Source organism: Vanessa atalanta, chromosome 29 (assembly GCF_905147765.1).
Source record: "Vanessa atalanta chromosome 29, ilVanAtal1.2, whole genome shotgun sequence".
Lineage (NCBI taxonomy): Eukaryota > Metazoa > Arthropoda > Insecta > Lepidoptera > Nymphalidae > Vanessa > Vanessa atalanta.
In genome coordinates this window covers 1,992,300-2,014,654 of record NC_061899.1, presented here as the reverse complement: position 1 = coordinate 2,014,654, position 22,355 = coordinate 1,992,300, and the positions used below count along the sequence as shown (strand labels likewise).

Genomic DNA, 22,355 nt, shown 5'->3' with positions numbered 1-22,355 from the left:
TCCCACGGGGCTGTGTTTAACAGTTTGGGGTTGAACATCGGAACAATCGTTTAGTATAATTATAGTTTTTATTGTGTTATTATTTATATCGTTTTACATTATTGGGTTCACTATAAGACACGTAGAATTTTGTAAATAGATTTTATGTTTGGTGGTGAAGAAACATACGGAACGACATTTATCGGAAATTATGGAAAATGTATTCAATACAATGAATTACTTGTTTTATGATATTGGTAGACGGACAGACATATGGGTCTTCTGGTAAGTAGTCAGCACTGTCCATAGACATTAGCGCTGTAAGAAATGTTAACCATTCCTTACATCCCCAATGCGCCACCAACCTCGGGTGCTGAGATGTTTTCATACTTGTGCCTATAGTTACACTTGCTCACTCTTCAAACCGGAACCCAACAATAAGTATTGTTGCTAATATACGATGATTCATTAGATTACTAGTAACCCGCCCCGGTTTCGCCCGGCTGCAATGCTGATACTAAATAAACTACAGAATGTCTTTTTATATGTAGGTACAACGTTCAAAGCTTTTTTTCGTTAGACAATACAAACCGCTATGTCCCTGCATTTTTAAATCTGTAATATCTTCGAAAATATTAATTTAATTTAGGGCCATATTGATCTATTGTATTTAAGGTACTTAATTGGATAAGGATTAATGCTGTATTGTTTAAATTATCTTCGTAAATAAGCCATTATTTCTTGTACAAAGTAACGATATATTTTTTTTATGTGGTTTATCCCTAAGAAAAAGACATATACCATCGCGGAATTTTTTGAAGACCTTTTTAAGGTGACCAATGCTGCAGTATTATTTTGATCTATCTCGTAGGGCTCAGCCAGTGTTTTCGATGTGTGCTCAAAATAATGTTTTTATTTACGACAACTTGTAAATTTTAGAGATTTCTAATAGAAATGTCTAAAATTTACAGTGTTTCTCTAATATATTGTACATGTGTTATACACATAAACCTTCCTCTTGAATCTCTATCTATTAAAAAAAAAACACATCAAAATCCGTTGCGTAGTTTTAAAGATCTAAGCATGTATACAGATAGACAAGAGGAAAGAGACTTTGTTTTATACTATGTAGTGAAGAACTTGATAGAAAAATTAATAAATATAAATATATATTGGACAACATCACATACACTACTCTGATCCCAATGTAAGTAGCTAAAGCACTTGTGTTATGTAAAATCAGAAGTAACGACGGTACCACATACACCCCGACCCAAGACAACATAGAAAACTAATGAACTTTTTCTACATCGACTCGGCCGGGAATCGAACCCGGGACCTCGGACTGGCGTACCCATGAAAACCGGTGTACACACTACTCGACCACGGAGGTCGTCGAAAGCCTAACGTTAGCCTCGAACTAGCCTAGCTTAACGTTTTTATCTCATTCTTATTTTAAACTATTGCAAAGCTGAACTTTGGTTTAAGGAAAATTGCCATCATTGACGTTTCCTTCTTGTGTCGGTTACTTAAGAACAATTTATATACTAGCAAATACAAATATTGTACATTTCTGCGGAAACTTACCAATTAAATTAAATTAGATTCTATATATCTCTTCTTCTGTTTTAAGAGAAGTTTTTGCTTATTCCACCATGCTACTTAAGCGCCCCGGTGTTGTAGATGTCCATGGGCGGTGGTAGTCACTTTCCATCAGGTGAGCCTCCTGCTCGTTTGCCAACTTTTGACAAAAAAAAACCGATAAATTACCAGAAATACACCAGACACAGAAACTTAGCACTTGAAAACCTCAGTGCTTGCGGATTTGAAGGTTCATTACTTGTGTTCTTTAAGCGTGCAATAAAAATATTCCATATATATATATACATTTTCGCTGTCTGCAATCCTCCATGTAAACTTTAACTAAGCCCAATTACATACTTTGTGTGCAGAATATTCATGAAGAGGGGTACGGAGCCTTTTCTTCGCGTATTCAGATATTTAACATCATTATTAATATATTTATGTTTACTAAAATATATAATACATCGTCTTATTGCCTCCACTGGTGAGAGGAAGTCTGGTTCAATTTTCGCTCAGAAATACTGCTAGCATTCTGACCACCATTCCACGCGGTCATTATATGTAAAGCTGTTATTTTGATGTTTACGAATAAGTTTAAGAGTCGAGATGTACCGCTAGTTAGAACGCCTTAAGAGTTAATTGTGACTTCAAACCTAGGCAAGCACCACTGAAATTTAAAGAGCTTAATGTGAAATTATAATTCATCTTTTGCTTGCCGATAAACGACAACAACGTGAAAAATCTGCAAGACATGTGTACACATTGGAGCAGCTTGTACCTCCTCAATCGTAGTCACCTGCCTGAGCCCGGTAGTGGGATATTTACAGGCGGTTTATTTTATACCTAAATATGTAGTTTAAAACTGTAGTATAAATTTTATGGATATGTAATTTTGGATCTCGATTTGGATACGGATATGAAATTACGTCGGATTATCCGATTGTTTCGGATGGTTTCATTTACGGATATTAGATCATTTTGAAATTGTAACAGAGAAAATCACAATGTATAAATTTGAATTTATCTGTCTGACTGACTTTTTTTAGATAAAATTTGAAAATAAATGGCTTGGCTTTAAAATACAATTTATTTTTTCTTTTTTAAGTATGAGACTATGCACTTTTTTCGATTAAGGTTACGGATAGATTAATTATTTATTTCGGATATCCTATAGTTTCGGTGACGGAGCTCCATAACATCCCTGGCGTAAATTATATCATTCTGAAGCTCTTGTTTTCCGTGGAAGACAACCATTCTAGACTATGATATGAATGTACAAATTGGATATAATTATCTATACATATAATAAAACTGGAGAGTCAGTTTGTAATATTAAGATAACCGCTTTTAAATGCATATGTACATACATACATACATACATACATACACGGTACATATACCGAAATAAAATATTATTCCATTTTTGTTTATCTGTCTGTCTGTTTGTCCCGTCTAATCTCTGAAACGGCTGCACCGATTTTGACGGGACTTTCACTGGCAGATAGCTGATGTAATAAGGAGTAACTTAGGCTACAACATTTGTTTTTTGTTAAATTAAAACGCGCACGAAACTACGGGTACAGCTAGTTACTTAATAATTATGTTAGGTCTTTTGTTGTGAAAATAAATAAACATTATTATCATCGTTACTTAAGAAATGATGGCTTCAATAACTCTTGTGTATATAATTAATATTGCATGATTAAAAGACTTATTGACTATCTTCTTTTGCTATTGACGCGTTCTAGTTTTAATCCAGGTGCTCTGACCCTAATGTCACACATGATCGCCTCGATCGCCACCTGACGTACTACGATTATATTTCACGCGTCATTGCATCGAAAACGGTACAGCACATGTTTGTGTCAAGCTGCACGTTTTGGTCAAGTAGTTCGCTTTTTTTTGGAGTCTAATTTCAAAGTCATATTCAATTCGATTTTTGGATAACGATTTTGAAATCCAGGTGTTTTTAAGTATAGTTTATTCCGATCGAAGTAGGAATAATGATAAACAAACCTTAGATTTACGTATTTCATGCGATTTGCGAATAACTCGGCTATATTGTTCTCTACTGAGAGTTTATGATTAATATATGTTTAAATTTAATAATACACTCTTACACTTAATTACTTATTTTAACTTTAAATTCACTTCAAATTTCACACAGTTTCGTCGACGTTCAAACGCGTTTCGTTTTTCGAAAACGGATTTTCGTAACGTTTGTTTCGAAAATCCATAGTGAATATAATAGACTAATCGAGCTCTCGACCAATGATGTCGCGTCAGATGTTGTCAGATGTTGTTTATTAGACTTTTCTCCTCTTATGGTTGGAGTAGAGTATAGGTACTTTACTTAAATATTATGGTAAAATTGTAGTTAAAATTCTGAATATATTTTTAAGAATGACCAATGAATAAATTTAAATTTATTGTTTTTTTTTTTTAATCTATTTTTTTTTAGGAGTTTGGTCACATAGTGATCATGTCACTCCTGTAGGAGCTAAAATAATTAAAATATAAGCTATATAATTGGGTTTCTACGGTTTAAGGATATTATTACAAGTTTGTACAGCATTCTTGCTTTTTCGGACCCCGGAAAGGAAATTAATTGTTGAGAAAAAATCAAACAGTGATAGGAAAGCGTGGACGTAGAATTATTAGGTATTCAATCGATTTCGATGTAGTTGAATTGATGAAGAAAAACTGGGTTTCCTGACGGACATTGTCTTCAAAAATCAAAATCAAAATATACTTTATTCAAGTAGGCTTTTACAAGCACTTTTGAATCATTTAACAAACTATATTAAGTGAAGCCACCACCGCTTCGGAATGCAGATTCTACAGAGAAGAACCGCCAAAAAACTCAGTAGTTACTCATCAACATTTAAAAATACAGTCATGTTAGTTAAATACAATTATATATGTAGGTAATATATCCTGCCTGGAAGTCAACAAGTATTAGCTCCACGCTTTTTTATCATCTAATCTCTTCAATCTACATTCCGAATTAGAATTTGAATCTTTTGAATCGTTTTGTTACAGTATTCAATTCAATTTAAAGCTATATATTTTTTAATGTACACTGTAGAGAGCCGAGATGGCCCAGTGGCTAGAACGCGTGCATCTTAACCGATGATTTCGGATTCAAACCCAGGCAGGCACCACTGAATTTTCATATGCTTAATTTGTGTTTATAATTCATCTCGTGCTCGGCGGTGAAGGAAAACATCGTGAGGAAAGATGCATGTGTTTAGTTTCAACGAAATTCTGCCACATGTGTATTCGGCCAACCCGCATTGGAGCAGCGTGATGGAATATGCTCCAAACCTTCTCCTCAAAGGGAGAGGAGGCCTTTACCCCACCAGTGGGAAAATTTACATATAGAATGTAGATTCTACTGGGAAGAACTGCCTAGTTTCTTAATACCTACTTGTTATCTTCAGTTGGATTCAGATGTTCGCTCAATGCCGAAATTCGGCTGTAAAGATTATTAAATAGAAGAAACGCTAAAGTCTGTAAATGGAATTTATAGGAAATGAGGTTTACTAACTTTATTTTAAACAGCATTTCCCAAAAGCACCAATATGGCACTTTAGCCCTTCTTCCTTTCCACTGACGACATAGGGTAACCTAGGGTAAGTGGTCACCACTGCCCATAGACATTGGCGAAGTAAGAAACTTTTAACCATTAACCAAAGTTGGTGTCACATCGCCAATGTGAAACCAACGTTGGAACTAATATGTTGTATCTCTTGAGCCATTTTCTTTTCTCTCTTTTTTTTTATTGATGAAGTCAAAGGTCAAGGTCATCGATAACTAATAACAGGAGAAAAAGATCGATTTTTTTATTGCCTATTTATATTTTAACTAGCTGTCACGCGGCGTCGCTCGTTTTATGGCTTGGTCGTTTGGTGATACGTATAAAGGTGTCCCTCCTTGGAGTTCAAGCTTGCTTTATAACAAATTAATTTCATAAAAAAAAGAGCAACAAACAGACAGACAGAGTTACTCTTTTGTATTTATAATATTGCGATCTTGTTTGTTTGAAAACGTTGATGACAATTTTCCTTAAATGCGTTCTATGCTAAGTTATAATAGTACCTATTTTTTTAAATTCATTTATGGAATAGGTAGACGGACGGGCAAGTGGGCCATCCACTGGTGATAGGTCACCACCCCCATTGATATTGCCGCCGTAAGAAATTTTATTCCTTACATCGTTAATGAATAATTTAAATAGGCTCCAACCTTAGGAATTAAGATGTTATGTCCCTTGTGCCTGTAGTTACACTGGCTCACTATTTAAAGCGGAACAAAAAATACTAAGCATTGCTGTTTGGCGGTAGAATATCTGATGAGTGATACTCCGACGGGCTTGTATAAAGCTCTAACAGCAAGTTTAATTATAAAACATTACATTAGCACCCTGTAAATTTCCCACTGCTGGGTTAAGGCCTCTTCTCCCTTTGAGGAGAAGGATTGGAGCTCATTCCACCACGCTGCTCCAATGTAAGAGTTACATATATGTGGATGAACTTCATCCAACACACACAGGTTTCCTCACGATTGTTTTCTTCATCGCTTTAATTTATTATGAATTACATATAAAAAGTTAATTTATTATTATTTTAAACCAAAAGATGAAATCAAAAACTCATAAAATACTGTCGATTCTGTTTACTAAACCTAAATACATACAAGGGGCGTAAACACCCCATTGGTCAATATTTCCCTCCAAACCGCCAATGTTTTTCGTGAAAACCATTAAATGACAAATACAGCTGTCTCGTTCTTGCTTGTGGAACGTTCCGCTTGCTGCCTCTTTCACGCGAGGGTGGCGACGATGGTACACCGTCAGTGCCTTCCAAGTTTAAACTATAAACGGACGTATAAGACATAGCTAATACTCTTTTCTAAAAATAAGCAAATATTTTTTTAACGAAGATTTAAAAAAAGAACACTTAAGGTTCCACATTTAAATAATATTGTTATTGTTAAATAAACATTTTCGCTGTGAGTTTTGATCGGAATTCAAATAGGGATTTTTTTTTTAATTATGTGTCCCGATTTCGCCCTGGACGCGACGTAAATAAGTTTGTGAGACATGAGTATTGTTTGAATAAAAATGGAATTTTCTTGGCAAATGGAGGACGCAGGGAGCCAAGACACGAACGGACGGAATAACAGGAACCAAGGCAGAAATCAAGGTAGTTTTTTTTTAAACAATTAATAAGAAAAGAAAGTTACCTCTAATATAAGTAAACTAGCTTCGACCCGCGGCTTCAATTACCAATGAGAGTACCCTTAACAAGTATGTAAAGATTCAATAGTTTTTTACTTAAGTTAAGACATGAATGCGTAACAAACAAACAAACAAACTCACTTTCGCATTGAAAATATTAATTAAGTATAAAATCACTGTAACCTTCAAGCACTTTGAAAAATCCTCACGTTTTCTTAAATATAATTAAACGCGCAAAAACAATCGTAAAAAAACTTCCAGAAAAATATGGGTTTTTTTAAGTATACGTTCAGAACCATACAATGAAACGCAGAAAATTTGCGGCGTTGAATACAGATTTGTCTCTTTTTGTCACCGTTGATTCGACGTATGAAGGAAGAAGACAGCATTGTTTAACTATTCACGTGTTTTAATTTTATAATGTCATCTGTATTACTTAAACACAAAGTCAGATTTACAAAATTGACTTTGATTATGAATATGTCTAGAAGTACTGTTAAAGTAGAGAACGCTTCGAAAAAAATAGTGGCTAACTATTGGCCGCGCACACAAGTAAATGTTGACGTCAAGCGTAATTGTCACACTCACCAAGATAATAAATTTGGCTCGTTTATAGTGCGACACTTTTTGTTATGATATCGGTAGGCGGTCGAGTAAATTGGCCACCTGATGGTAAGTGCTCACCACCGCCCATAGACAATGGCGCTGTAAGAAATATTAACCATTCCTCACATCGCCAATGCGCCACCAACCTTGGGAACTAAGATGTCATGTTCCTTGTGCATGTAGTCACACTGGCTCACTCACTCAAACCGGAACACAACAATCCTGAGTACTGATATTTGGCGGTAGAATATCTGTTGAGTGGGTGGTACATACCCAGACGGGCTTGCACAAAGCCCTACCACCAAGTAAAAAGTTAGCGAAGCCGCGAGCGACCACCAATGCTTTTAAAGTGAGGTCGATCAGTTTTGAAACAATTCACAACAAATGGACCGACAAAATACAAGTTATTATACATACATACGTAAATGAATAATCATTTGTAAATAGTTAACGTTTATGTTACAAGATAATTTGATCGATTACTGGTTACGTGTGTTATGTTTACGATTATTCAAATGTAATGTAATACATGATTTTTGGAGTGCGTCGCCATTTTTTTTGTTACTAACCATTGAGATATTAGCGACCCGAGATCGATGGACTGGATCAGAATTTTCTGAGATAAGCTTTCATTATTTAAATTACTCAAACTTCACAACACTTTACTTTACACTATAACACTTTTATTTTCGACGTTAGGATTTTAATTATAGTAAAAAAAAACACTTAATATTTATTAGTTAACACTTCTTTCTCGTTTGTGTCCAATCAAACGAATGGCTGGTTGTCCGACTCTAATTATAAGCTTAATTTCTAGTCAAAATAAAAACCGTATCAAATCAAATCAAAATAAATATTTAAATCTAAACGGAAAGAATCAATTGAAATACTAAAATATTTTAAGGATATAGTTTGTGATTTATTAAAGTATCGTATATTTCCGTAATGTATTTAAATCTAAATACCTAAAGTCGGTAACAATCGCGTTCAAACAAATAAACTCTTCAACTTTATAATACCAGTGCAGAATTTATGAAATTTCTAATAGATATAAAATAGTTATTATAAGTGTACCTTTAAGGATAAACAAATGCTATCGCAGACATTTCTGAAGGCGTTTTTAAGACCTACAATTTTAGGGTATATAGTTCTGATGCATCTCCTAAGGATGCAACGCGCCAATTAAGCGTAAAACAGTTTTTGAACAAAACACAGTCAGAGTTCAGCAATTTTGTTACAAATTATACACAACAAACCTTTCTCGTTTATTGTTTTTTCTTGTACTGAAAACCGCATCAAAATCTGTTGAATGGTTTACAAGTTTAAGGAGATCCAGAATTGTAAGTTATATAAAAAAAATCGTCTTCAAAAATTTGTACTGAATAAATGCTTCAATTAAAAGCATGATAATGTCAAGTTAATTTATTAAAATTATTTTTTTATTTTATTTAAAACCTTAACTTTTACTAATCAAATTAATTAAATATATAACATTCATAAATTAGTAAATAAACAGCTTGTAACAAATCACTTATGATTTTCTGTCACTGTCTGATAGTCTATTCATTATAGCGAATTAATGTCTAAAAAGAGCCGTAATGGTCCAGTGGATAAGACGCCCGAATCTTTACCGAAGATTGTAACGTGTTTGATTTTTCTTTATGTGAACGAAAATACTGTGAGAGTTTTTTTGATAAATATGTACCACAGGTATTCACTATTTAGCGTCAAAGCAGCGTGGTGGAATTAGCTCATAACCTTCTTACTCTTAAACGAAAAGGATAGAACAATAACTTCCTAATTTTTTTTGGTTCTTTGTTTTTAAAAAAAGCAGGATATTAAAAAATCGATAAATTAAATTTAAATATCGAATTAAAAACAAATTGCAACACATTGACGTCACAGATAAAATAAATAGTTTCTGCGACAACTGTAATATCGTTATCTGTGGTTTCAAATTTCGAATTTCGAACGTATCTATAAATAAACGACGCATATGTTCGCTTAGTTAATATTAATTATTAATTGAATGTTGAAAAAAAAAATCGCGCGAGGAATTCGGTATTTAAGAACGATTTTATTGTTAGGTATACAACGATTTCGTTTATTATAAAACATGAAATTCTAACACGAATAGTTTAAATTTAAAATGCGTGAAACTTCAAAGCGGGGCTACTTATCTATAATAATATTACAAATGTGATAGATACTCGGTCTCTGTTGCTCAACCCATTGAACCAGTGAAGCCCAAGGATTTTTTTTTTAAATGTATAATTTGCAATCAGTCGAAAGACCATGAGACAGCTAGAGAGAAACTAATTTTTGGCGAGAGAGGGTCATTGCCTAGCTACCCTTATTCCAGCAGTACATCAGCTCTCAAGATTCCCTTGTTCTCTATTTCATTGGTTCCGGCTAGTTTGGGAGGTCTGCCAATCTATTGGCATATTTTTTTTTGGATATTGATTGGCCTCTGGTTGGGATATGCAAATATTCGTGGATTTCAGATTACGCGAACAACTATGTCAGATCCCAAGGAAGTATGTAGGCTGGTTTATACATAAAAACTACGACTACCAGAGCGAAGTCGGTCCGGGTAGCTAATAGAAAAAAAACATTAGCATTTTTTTTTTAGCATTAGCAGCCCGTAAATGTCCCACTGCTGGGATAAAGGCCTCCTCTCCCTTTGAGGAGAAGGTTTAGAGCATATTCCACCACGCTGCTCTAATGCGGGTTGGCGGAATACACATGTGGCAGAATTTCGTTGAAATTAGACACATGCAGGTTTCCTCACGATGTTTTCCTTCACCGCCGAGCACGAGATGAATTATAAACACAAATTAAGCACATGAAATTCAGTGATGTCTGCCTGGGTTTGAACCCGAAATCATCGGTTAAGATGCACGCGTTCTAACCTATATAACCTATATATTCTAACGTATATTTTTGATATATAAAGTTACAAAGGTACATAGTTGGTAGGTAGGTAGTTAGGTAGGTATATAGTAAGTTATTACTTGGTTTATAGGGCTGGTTCGTTTTTTGCCCAGAGGATGGGAATTGCCACCATTCCACGCGGTCATGATTTGTACAAAAACTATTTTTAATTCATATTTGTATATATTTAACGACTTCATGTTAATAATTCTTATGTAAATTAACAGTTATCACAGATTAAAAATGCAAATTTAAGTTATAAAGTATAGTACATAAGGATATTATATTTCAATAATATAATAAGTAGTCAGGAATAAGGAAATTTTATTTCCATAAGTAACAAATATTTCCATAATATAAATTAATAATACGTTTTAATGATTACTTTACGTGAATGCAGGTGAATAATTGTTGTTAACATTGTTATAGATAATTAGCGTTAGCGTGTTAACAATGAAACGGTTTTATGAAATAATGCTCTTTATCCAACAAACTTGGAGACATATAGCGCGATGTCGCGTGTTATTTTATAAAATTTTGTCATTCGTTTCCTTTTTTTTATGGCATTGGACGAGCATATGGGCTATCTGATGGTAAGTACCACCGCCCATAGACAAGGGCGCTGTAAGAAATATTTACCATTCCTTACGTCACCTATGCGCTACCAACCTTGGGAACCAAGATGTTATGTCCCTTGTGCCTGTGATTACACTGGCTCACTCACCCTTCTAACCCGAACACAACAATTCTATCTTTCGTTTATGTGGATCGAACAAAATTGGAAACCCTCGGTCGGCTCGAGGTCAGCCATTATTGTCCTCGCTTTGTGTATTTGCTTGACAATAATCTGATGATATCTGTCAGGATAAACATCTATAGTCACTTCTTGTTTCTTCTTGCTACCGTTAGCTTCTCTCTCGTATTTACGATCGCCGTGGATAACGTGTTAGGTCACTGTTATAACAACTTTTTGATTCCACACTGTTTAAACCTATACACCCATTCCACCACCATTCCTTGATTTTTCTCACTATATCCTCGCTATTTGCCTTGGGTCAGCCGACTCCACACTACGGAGTATCGGCGCTTGATAAGCGCTGCGGCATAGTTCATGCCGGTGGTGTGTGTGATGTGTTGGATGCTGTATTGGTGCTATGTCAGTGCCACTGTCTGCTTATCCGGTGTACTTTGTTATGTCCGAACTCCTATCCTTGGTATGGGATTTCAGTTCCTTTAAGGCCTCTTCTTGAGGAGATTTCTGATAATCTCATGGACTCCCGATGGCTCTTTTGAAAGTTTTCTTTGGACGTTGCTTTCTGTACCGTTCGATTTAATTCCGCTATTGCTTTGCTCTGGTCTTTAACTTTGGACTCTACTTCGTAAACTAGCCTCAGACTCCTTGATGGGATTTTTCCATTGCCTCGGAGGGCTTCATTATATGCATCATGGTGATTCTTGATCTCTACTAGGGTTTTGCTATGTGCTGTCTCTATCCTTGACACGAGATGTGGGCCTTAAGTCTCTTTTTCGTCGACATGCCGATTCAGAGAGTCGGCGTGACGTAGTATCATCTCGTAGAGCTCATTCATCCCGTTGCAGATCTCACGAATCTCCCGATTCAGATTGCGGGTGAAAGCGGGATAGACAAAATTACTTTTGCATTTATAATATTAGTATAGATATAGGGGGGGATATACAAAGGGGGGGTGGGCGTTTCTATTGCATATTACTTTTCTTACTTAAAAAAAATGAATTAGCAGGTGCTGTAAAATATGAATCACCTGCTGATACCATTGAATAGATGTAATGATCAGTTTACACTTATTTCCGTTTACAAAAATGGTTCGTGTTTATCAAAGACTAGCGTGTACAACAAATCAAGCGGTTCACTGAGCAAGCTACCCTTTCAAATCCCCCAATATCGCTAATTTGTAAACATGATCGTGTGAAACCACCCTGAAATTGCTCAACCGTGAAAATTATGTTTAACGTTCGAAATTCATTAAAATGTATGCTTTTTCGTGGGTCTCATATTGGTGGAGGTTTTTGTTGATTTTTATACAAATATTGGTGCGGATTTCCTTAACGCTCGTTGCACTCCAGACGCCTTTTTTATGATATCGGTAGGCGGATGAGCAAATAGACCAACTGATGGTAAGTGGTCACCACCACGCATAGACAACAGCGTTGTAAGAAATATTAACCATTCCTTACTGAGTACAGTACTGAGTACTGCTGTTTGGCGGTGAATATCTAATGAGTGGGTGGTACCTACCCAGACGGGCTTGCACTAAGCCCTACTACCAAGTGAATGGTGCTTGGTGTATGGGTCCGAAATAACTGTAAGACTTCGAGGGTCACATTTTTGTTATTTTAAATGTTGAAAAAGTGTAACTAATGAGTTTCTTGCCGGCTCGGTAGAATCCGCATTCCGAATCGGTGGTAGCTTGACTTAATATAGTTTGTTATATGACGATTCAAAAGTGCTCGTAAAAGCCTACTTGAATGAAGTAGATTTTGATTTTGTTTCTGTACGTGTGTCTGTCGTGCGGTATAGCGTTACCTGTAATCGTTTTTTATAGTAATTAATTACAATAATAATTATTGGTTACATTTTCATTAACATTCCTAATTAATTTAATTAGGTATTCTCGTTGTCAGTTTATATTGTTGTACCTGTTATTTAATATCCATATATATATTAATACGGGAAGAGATAGCTTTGCACCTCTTTTTAAATAGAGGGGGGGCGGTCGACATGAAATAGTTGTCACTGGCAGATTAAAAAAAGTAGCTTTATGTTCTTCCATGTTTAAAGTTGCTTCATATCAAGTTTCATCAAATTAGGTTCAGTTGTTTGGCCGTGAAACAACAGACAGACAGACAGACAGACATAGTTACTTATTTATGTGTTACAAGCATTCATAGTTTACGTTCATACTGAAAAAGTAAATACATCATGTCAAACTAAAAAAGTACTACTGTACATATAGTTAAGGTGTATGGGTAATGTTAATAATTCTTATGTAAGTAAGCTGGGATGGCCCAGTGGTTAGAACGCGTGTATCTTATCCAATGGTTGCGGGTTTAAAACTTCAAACCCAGGCAAGTACCAGTGAATTTTCATTTGCTTAATTAGTGTTCATAATTCATCTCGTGCTTGGCGGTGAATAAAAGCATCGTGAGGAAACCTACATGCGTCTAATTTCAACGAAATTCTGTCATATATGTATCCCCAAGTACGCATAGGAGCAGAGTGGTGGGATAGGCCTCAAACCTTCTCCTCAAAGGGAGAGGAGTATATAACGGACTTTATTTGTAGCTATAGACAAGTTTAAGGATTATTTTTTTTTAATATTTTATTTGCTTCAATTTTATTTATTATTTTTAGATTATTACTTGAAGTCGTTTTTCTTTATAATTTTTTCTCTAATGATCGTATAAAATGCCTCGTACTTCCGTTTAGTTGACGATTAAAGTAAATTACATTAGCGATACATTAAGCCAGTGGAACCAAATAGCGTGTCAAATATTTCCTCGAGTAGTTGTATGAAAAGAAAATTGTCAATTCATGATATACTTTTTTTAACTTTGCCGAGTTATAAATTCAAATCAATTGTTTAAAAAAAAAACATCAATAAATAATATCTGTAATAAGATGGCCCAGTGGTTAGAACACGTGCATCTTAACCGATGATTTCGAGTCCAAACCCAGGCAGGCACCACTGAATTTTCATGTGCTTAATTTGTGTTTATAATTCATCTCGTTCTCGGTGGTGAAGGAAAACATCACATTTCAACGAAATTCTGCCACATGTGTATTCCGCCAACCCGCATTGGAGCAGCGGAGTGTAATATGCTCCAAACCTTCTCCTCAAAGGAAGAGGAGGTCTTTAGCCCAGCAGTGGGAAAATTTACAGGCTGCTAATGCTAAATAATACCTTATTCAACAAAAGATTACATAGACGATAGAAAAGTGTGGAGCTAATACATGTTGACTTTAATTGTATTTAACTGACATAATGTAGGTATCTAAAATTTTGGAAAGAGTAAATACTGAGTTTCTTAAACGTTCTTCTCGTTAGAATCAATATTCCGAATCGGTGGTTACAATTCCGTAAAATGTGTTTTTAAAAGCTTACTTGAATAAAGTATATTTTGATTTTATCGACTTGTATATAAATAAATGATATCATATAGAACATTGGTACAAAATTTAAGTATCGATCGTAAGGCTTAGACTTAGATGAAAAGTAAATAAATAAAAATTAAATTTCGACGTAATTGTAGACAATAAATGTTCGAAACATGGAAATCTATACAGAATTTTTCGACGGAATAATTCTCAGGAACAATATGGAAGTTAGTAGTGTATAATCTAGCGATTCAAAAGGACATAAGTCTTTTGGTTGGTTCGTCTCGGATTTGTCGTCTCACCGGATTATAAAAGTGAGAGTATAAACAGTTCACCTGTGTTTGCCATCACACTTCTGCTAGTATGTCTCGCGTAGGCTAGTCAAGAATGTCCGTCGTGACCGAAATCGGTCAAGTGAACATCATTACTGTTAAAGAAAATCTGCTTTTATTCAGGGTTCTCTTTAATTGGTTATCATTATGTGTCGTGACTGGAAAATACCGCGGTAAGGTAGCGGAATACCCGTTTAACTATAAATGTCGCATTTTGTACAAAGTATTTTATTACACGTCAATTATAAAATAAATAAATAAATATTGGACAACATCACATACATTACTCTGATCCCAATGTCAGTAGCTAAAGCACTTGTGTTATGGAAAATCAGAAGTAACGACGGTACCACTTATTTAATGTAATAATAATTATAATTATATATATTATACAGTGGATAATCCGCAAATAACAGTTAGATATATAGCCTATTCCAATGGAAGTAGGAATCAAGATACACAAACTTTCATCTTATCTCATCTTTCAGCCGAAAGACGTCCACTGCTGGACATAGGCCTCTACCAAAGATCGACAACGACCGGTCTTGTGAAGCCCGCAACTAACGGCTTCTATTATCTATCCGACAGAGATCCGGGTACCACACAAACCTTAGATTTACGTACTTCATTCGATTTGGTAATAACTCAGCTATATTGTGCACTACTAAGAATTTCTGATTAATATATCTTTACATATAATACAACACTATTACACTTAACTACTTATTTTAACTTTAATTTTACTTCCAAAGTTCCGATAACAGTTTCAAAACGCCATTTTTTCGCAAAACCATAGTGAATATCATAGATTAATCAAGCTCTCGACCAATGATATCGCGTCAATTTGCTGTCAAATGTTGTTTATTTGGCTTTTCTCTTCTTATGGTTGGAATAGAGTATATATATACATACATACATACATACCTCATACCTTAATTTTCTCATTTAAATAATATAAAATTCGTAACTAAAACAAACGAATAATCAGAAATTACTTGGTGTTAGGTCTTTATGCAAGCGTCTGGGTCATCTGATATTCTACCGTCAAACAGCAGTTCTCAGTATTGTTGTCTTCCGGGACAAGGGACATAAAATCTTAGCTCCCAAGTTTGATGGCGTATTGGTGTGATGTAAGGAAAGGTTATTATTTATAACAGCTATGTCTATGGGCGGTGGTGACCACTTACCACAAAAAAAACCGGTAAAATTTCCTATCCTCAACCGTATCTGAAACCGGTAAAATATTATTCATACATTCAGTATAGTTACATATATGTAAGATATATATTATATACAGTGTAAAGTTGTATGTAAACATGCGATGTCTCCTTTCTTTGTCTAAGTTTACACGTTGCTCTGTTACATCTTAGAACGCTAACGCAACTTTCACTCGGTCGGCATTCTTCAGCGCTGTAGTTTAACATGTTGCAGTGACTGTCGAGATTCGGGATTTTTTATTCATTTCTAAATTGATGAAACTATTTCTGTTTTTTTTTTTTTGTTTCGTTTTTGCTCTTGTTTTTATTTTCCTCTGGTTTAAATATGCAATATATTGAAATTAAATTAGTTGTACCTAATTTTATTTAATAATGATGTACTTGCCTTTAAAAGTGTTACACAAGCAATGTGATATCTTAATCTTTTTGTTATTAATAATGTCATTGTATAATTACGGTAAAATAAAATGTATATTTTTTATTTTTTCATAGATTGTTTTAAATTGTTTTAATAGCAAGATTATATATGTCATGATGATTATTTATAGATGAGAGCCGAGATGGCCTAGTAGTTAGAACGCGTGCATCGTAACTGGTGAATTCGGGTTCAAACCCAGGCAGGCACCACTGAATTTTCATGTGCTTAATTTGTGGTTATAATTGATCTCGTGCTCGGCGGTGAAGGAAAACATCGTAAGGAAACCTGCATGTGTCTAATTTCAACGAAATTCTGCCACATGTGTATTCCACCGACCCGCATTGGAGCGTCTCAAAGGGAGAGGAGGCCTTCGCCCAGCAGTGTGAAATTTACAGGCCGTTAATGTTAATAAAATAATATATTTTTTTATTTTTCACACATGAACCGTAACATTTTCTTTCTGATTAATCGTGACGCAATTAAATACGTAATAAACGTAACTGAACAGTTAATTTCTTTCATCTAGAGAATCGACACGCCATTTTAACTGTGGAAAAAAAACCGTATTAATAGTTTGAAAATATTATTGTGCTTCAGTGTGTAGTGTTGTCTTTATTTTTAGTTTATTTGAAAATAGTTAGTTTTTAATTTGACTTTTTTAGTGCTTTTATAGTAGCATAGATTTTGATTAAAATTGTGGATTTTGAGTAAACAAATTTTCAGTGAATTTAAGTGAGTTATAGTTGAGTTTTTTATTATTTTATTTAAGTTATATAGATAGATAACTTATAATAACTTAAATTAATAAGACTTGAATTAACCTTATTTACGACCGGTAGTATATTCAAAAAAACTATTCGTTTTGCTTATCGATAGTAAAATTACCTACGAGGCGTAAACAAATTCTTTTAGATACACTAGTCATATCCATGTTAACGGTAATCAGACAATTCTACTATCGGTAGGCAAAACGAATCGTTTTATTTGATTAACAGAAACATGTGTCGTGTATTATATGATTTAAATAATGTAATCTGAAAAGCATTTAGGTATTCAATACAGAAATAATAATAAAAACTGGCCAAGTGCGAGTCGGACTCGCGCACGATAGGTTTCGTACCATCCCCCAGCCCCCTTAAATAATTATTTTATTATTTAATTTAGTACTTATCGCGGCAGCAGAAATGCATCATCTCCTAGGCGGACAGACACACGGACGGACAGCGGAGTCTTAGTAATAGCGTCCCTAACAATAACAAAACTAGTTCGACCGTAATGAATCTATTCTAATATTATAAATAAAATATGTCTGTGTTTCTTGAACGTTCTCGTGCCTCCGAAAACATCGTAAATGCATCAGTTCAGCAGAACTTATTCTGATCGTGTCCGATTTGCCATCCATCGAATTACGAGAGTAATACTACAGAGAGAGAATTACTACACAGGACATATAATGGCAAACACAGGTGCGTGTTTGCCATTATATGTCCTGTGTAGCTGGTCACCCTTAAGATTGACCATTGTGGTCAAAAATTAGACTCGTCTTAAGTAAATTCAATTCTGATCAGCTGGTAGAGAATAAGGCGTTACGTCCACCTTTGAAACCAATTATATTTATTTGGTCTTATTGATTATCAAAACATGGTATAGAACAAAGTCGCTCACCGCTGTCTGTCCCTATGTATGCTGAGATCCTTTAAATTACACAACGGATTTTGATGCGGTTTTTTTTAATAGATAGATTGATTCAAGAGGAAGGTTTATATGTATAATACATGCACAATATAACAGAGAAACACTGATTACATTGCAAATGCTGGCTCAACCCTACGAGATAGATCAAAATAACTTACCACAATATTGTACACCTTAAAAGGGTCTTCAAAAAATTCCGCGATGGTATATGTCTATCTCTTAGGGATAACCCACAATAACCATTTTTTACCCTTTAGTATTTACGAGAAATAATGGCTTATTTTCGAAGCGATTTTAAGCAATTCAGCATTTATCCTGAGGCAATTAAGTACCTTAAATATATTGTGAATTTAATATAGATCAATATGGCTCTCTACAGCATGTAATTTAAATGAATATTTTCGAAGATATTACAGATTCAAAACGCAGACACATAGCGGTTTGTATTGTCTAACGACTGAAAAACTGTGAACGTTGTAAGACATTCTGTAGTATATTTGGTGGCAGCATTGCACTCGTGCAAAGCCGGGGCGGGTCGCTAGTATAAAATAAAGTATATAATTAAAGGATTATTTGAAATATACGAAAGATACTACAATATGAGGCATATCTGGACGTAACCTGTTATTGGTCTATTGTTCTTGTATCCAATATTTTTAATATATTAGTGTGTTCGAAATAATTGACGTAGTATATGTTTTTTACAGGCCCCGGTCTTATAGACGAGTTGGAGGCTTTCATGGCCCCCGTCGGCGAGGGATGCTATCAGCCTCAGCCAATCGACGCCCGCCGAATAGGGTATGTTCTGAATTATATAAGCTTATTCAGTGACGAGACAGCGACCTCCGAGTTTCGACATGCTTGATTTTATTTTTTATCACTTTTTTTATTTTATCAATATGACTTTACAATATACATATATATATATATATATATATATATATATTGCTTAGTATCCCTAATATTGCCACATAGATATTGACTAAATGCCGATGGAAAAACTTGAAAACAGCTCTTTTCTTTCCCAGAAAACTGAATTTTTGACAGTGGAACAATTACCGGTTATTCGTGTACTGTTTTTGATACATGCTTACATGCTTCTTGTACACCAGTTTTTTTTGTTGGGACTCCTTTTAACCTTATTCGTATTATATATATATATGTTAATGTATATATGTATGTATTAAATTTATTAATCTTTTTCTTCGCTATATTTGATTATGAATAAGTATGAAACGTATAATGTAAGAAAAAGTTTAAACTAACGATTAAAATGACAAATAACTGTATTTATGTTAATTTAAATATTTTGAATTAAGTTTTATTTTTGATAAACATGTACAACCAATACTGTTTACTTTTTAGGGGCCACCAACTACCAGAAAGTCCACCAGATTCCGGTTCAGAAAACCCTTACAGTCCAGAGACTCAAGTGTCTCATACCATTGCGGTATCACAAACAGTCCTCGGAGCTGATTACATGCTGGTTCCAGACCATATAACATCCCACGAGATCTTACATCAAAACGGTGACTACATTTACGAAGAATTAAAAGCGGATAATATCGACCATGAAGTCTTAAGGAACAATTTAAACGAAGTGGTGGTTTTGCCCCAAGATTCTAACATAGATCTGGGATTGAGAACTGTTCGCCACGATATGGGCCTATCGGAGCAGATCGCTTACCAAAACAGATACAATCAAATAAGGGTCGAATTGCCGGAGCTGGAACAGGGCATGATTAACCCTCAGCTAGTATCGCTGGGACATGAGACCCTGACGCCCGTGTACACGAATCTACAGGAACCAAGCACCAAGAAGAGAAAACATTCGCAAGATATTAATTCTCAAGTGAAATGTGAGCCAGGTAAGGTTACATATGTATATTCTGAAATTGGTTTCCTTAAGTATTATTCGTAGGAGATACGCGTATCGAAACGTAATTATAATACAAACTCTGGTGAAGTAAACTAACGTTTCTACAGATTATTTAAAGATCATATTTGCATGACACCCATACGACCGCATACGATCAACTGACTGTAATCCCTCTATCCAAATACAATTGACCCGCGTTAATTTGCCACCCCTATAATTCGACATGCCCAGAATAGTGCATAGTCGTACAAAGCACACTTATTACGGCAAATATTTGACAATTTATGTTTATGTTGTGACTTGTTCGCGGGACGGCCATGACATTTGTCGGATTACAACGTCCTTTCAAAGAATCCAGACTGCATGGGGCTTGGTTGGACAGCACACTATAGTTGGAAAAATTAGATTAACAAGACGCGCCTCGTGAAATTATTTTTTAATAAATTAAACATAATTTATTATACTTACGATATAAAATTTACTTTGTATTTTTTTGTTGTCTGTACTCTTAGTCTCACGCTCACTAAGATTTTTATGCACGAGCGTCAGTCTTACTTACGCACGAGAATAATAATTTGACGCGGAGGAGCGTTCCTATGTGTGAATATACCTATTAACTGTATTAATTACTTTATATACGACTGAACCTGCATGCACGAAATTTATAAAATACAAAATTCCAACCCCCATTTTATCCCTTTGGGAGTTCCCCAAACCTGAAAGAAAACCTACCTGCCTGCCAAATGTCAAGTTTGTAGGTGTAATAGTTTCTGAGATTTCGTATTTATCAGTGAGCGGTATTTCGCTTTTATATAAATAGATTTAGCTCAAATATTTCATCTCTAAACATGTATTATAGCGTTATTTTTCTTTAAATAGCTGCCCTGTCACCAGAGAGCGTCGTGGTCCGTCCGCCAGCTTCAGTAGACGGATCCGAGGCCGGTGACGAGTCGCCGTTACAGTGCATACGTTTTGCCCATTTCCAACAAAATATCTGGCATTCACTGTACGATTGCAACGCGAAACTATTGTAAGTATTCATTTTCTTTGCATTTGATGAATCTATTGAATCGTTTGAGCATTCGTACTAATTAAATGTAACCGAGTGCGTGCTGACCGTACAGGTGATACACAAACTCTCAAACTCAAATTCAAATTCCTTTATTCAATATAGAAGTATTACACTTTCTTATTGATTGTCAAGTTAAACACTACCACCGGTTCGGAAAAAGAAAACACCCTGACCTGAGAAGAACCGGCGAAAGAAACTCAGCGGGACTTTTTTTTTTTTTTTTACGTCAAATTAATTATATACATAATTATATATGAGTAGAAACAGCCAGGAGGCGATCGTTTCATTCCCAAGGTGTGCTATCAAACATAAACTCACTAATTGTATAGTAACCTTTCGCACACAAGCGTTCCTTAACAATTTTTTTAAATTTCGCAACAGAAGCATTTTGAACGCTTTCTGGGATCCTGTTGTAGAAGCGTATACATTGCCCCACAAAAGAGTTACTGACTCTATGCAGTCGAGTAACAGGAGTAACAAGATTGTGTTTGTTCCTTGTACCAACGTTATGAGAATCACATTTTCTCATAAAAACATTAATATTTTTCCGTACATACAAAACATTACAGAATATATATTGAGAAGCAACAGTCAATATCTTAATTTCTTTAAATTTATACCTCAAAGATTCCTTGGCTCCCAGGTTATAGATTGCGCGAATAGCCCTCTTCTGCAGGACAAATATATAGAGATAAAACCTTTTAAAGTATATAGTTCTCTTTCTGTAGAAAATTTCAGAATTCGCTTATATTTTATACTTTGTGGAAGAGCTTTGTGCAAGCTCGTCTGGGTAGGTACCACCATAAGATACTCTACCGCCAAACAGCAAGAATTCGTATTTTGGGTTCAGGTTTGAAGAATGAATCAGCAAGGTATATAGGCACAAATACTTAACGTCTTAGTTCCCAAGGTTCGTGGCGCATTAGGATTGGTTAATATTTCTTACAGCACCAATGTCTATGGGCCATAGTGCCCCCTTATCAACGGTTGGCCCACGTCTAACGCCTACTTATATCATAAAATAAAATTGCCGGTATCTATGGGTGGTATCAAGTAAATTTCACTTAAAATCAAGTATATATACTTGTCATATCATAGCAAATCTTTAATATGAATATGAATACAATACAAGTAATGATTTATTTTATTGACAGCACTTACTTACAAGGTTAGAAATCTCTTACAAATGAAAATCTTTTCATATAACATATATCTCATATCATGTTTAGTACAAAAACCATAAACCTTCCTTTCCATTCGTA

At 34.9% G+C, this 22,355-nt stretch overlaps 1 protein-coding gene across 1 annotated transcript in view; it reads left to right on the top strand.

Annotated features, from left to right (window-relative positions):
- The window catches only part of LOC125075022, a 58,825-nt gene that overhangs the window by 21,204 nt on the left and 15,266 nt on the right, over nucleotides 1–22,355 (top strand). The window contains exons 2-4 of the mRNA XM_047686568.1: nucleotides 18,850–18,940; nucleotides 19,508–20,010; nucleotides 20,901–21,051. Of these exons, the coding sequence (XP_047542524.1) occupies nucleotides 18,850–18,940; nucleotides 19,508–20,010; nucleotides 20,901–21,051 (745 nt within the window). The remainder of the gene's footprint in view (nucleotides 1–18,849; nucleotides 18,941–19,507; nucleotides 20,011–20,900; nucleotides 21,052–22,355) is intronic.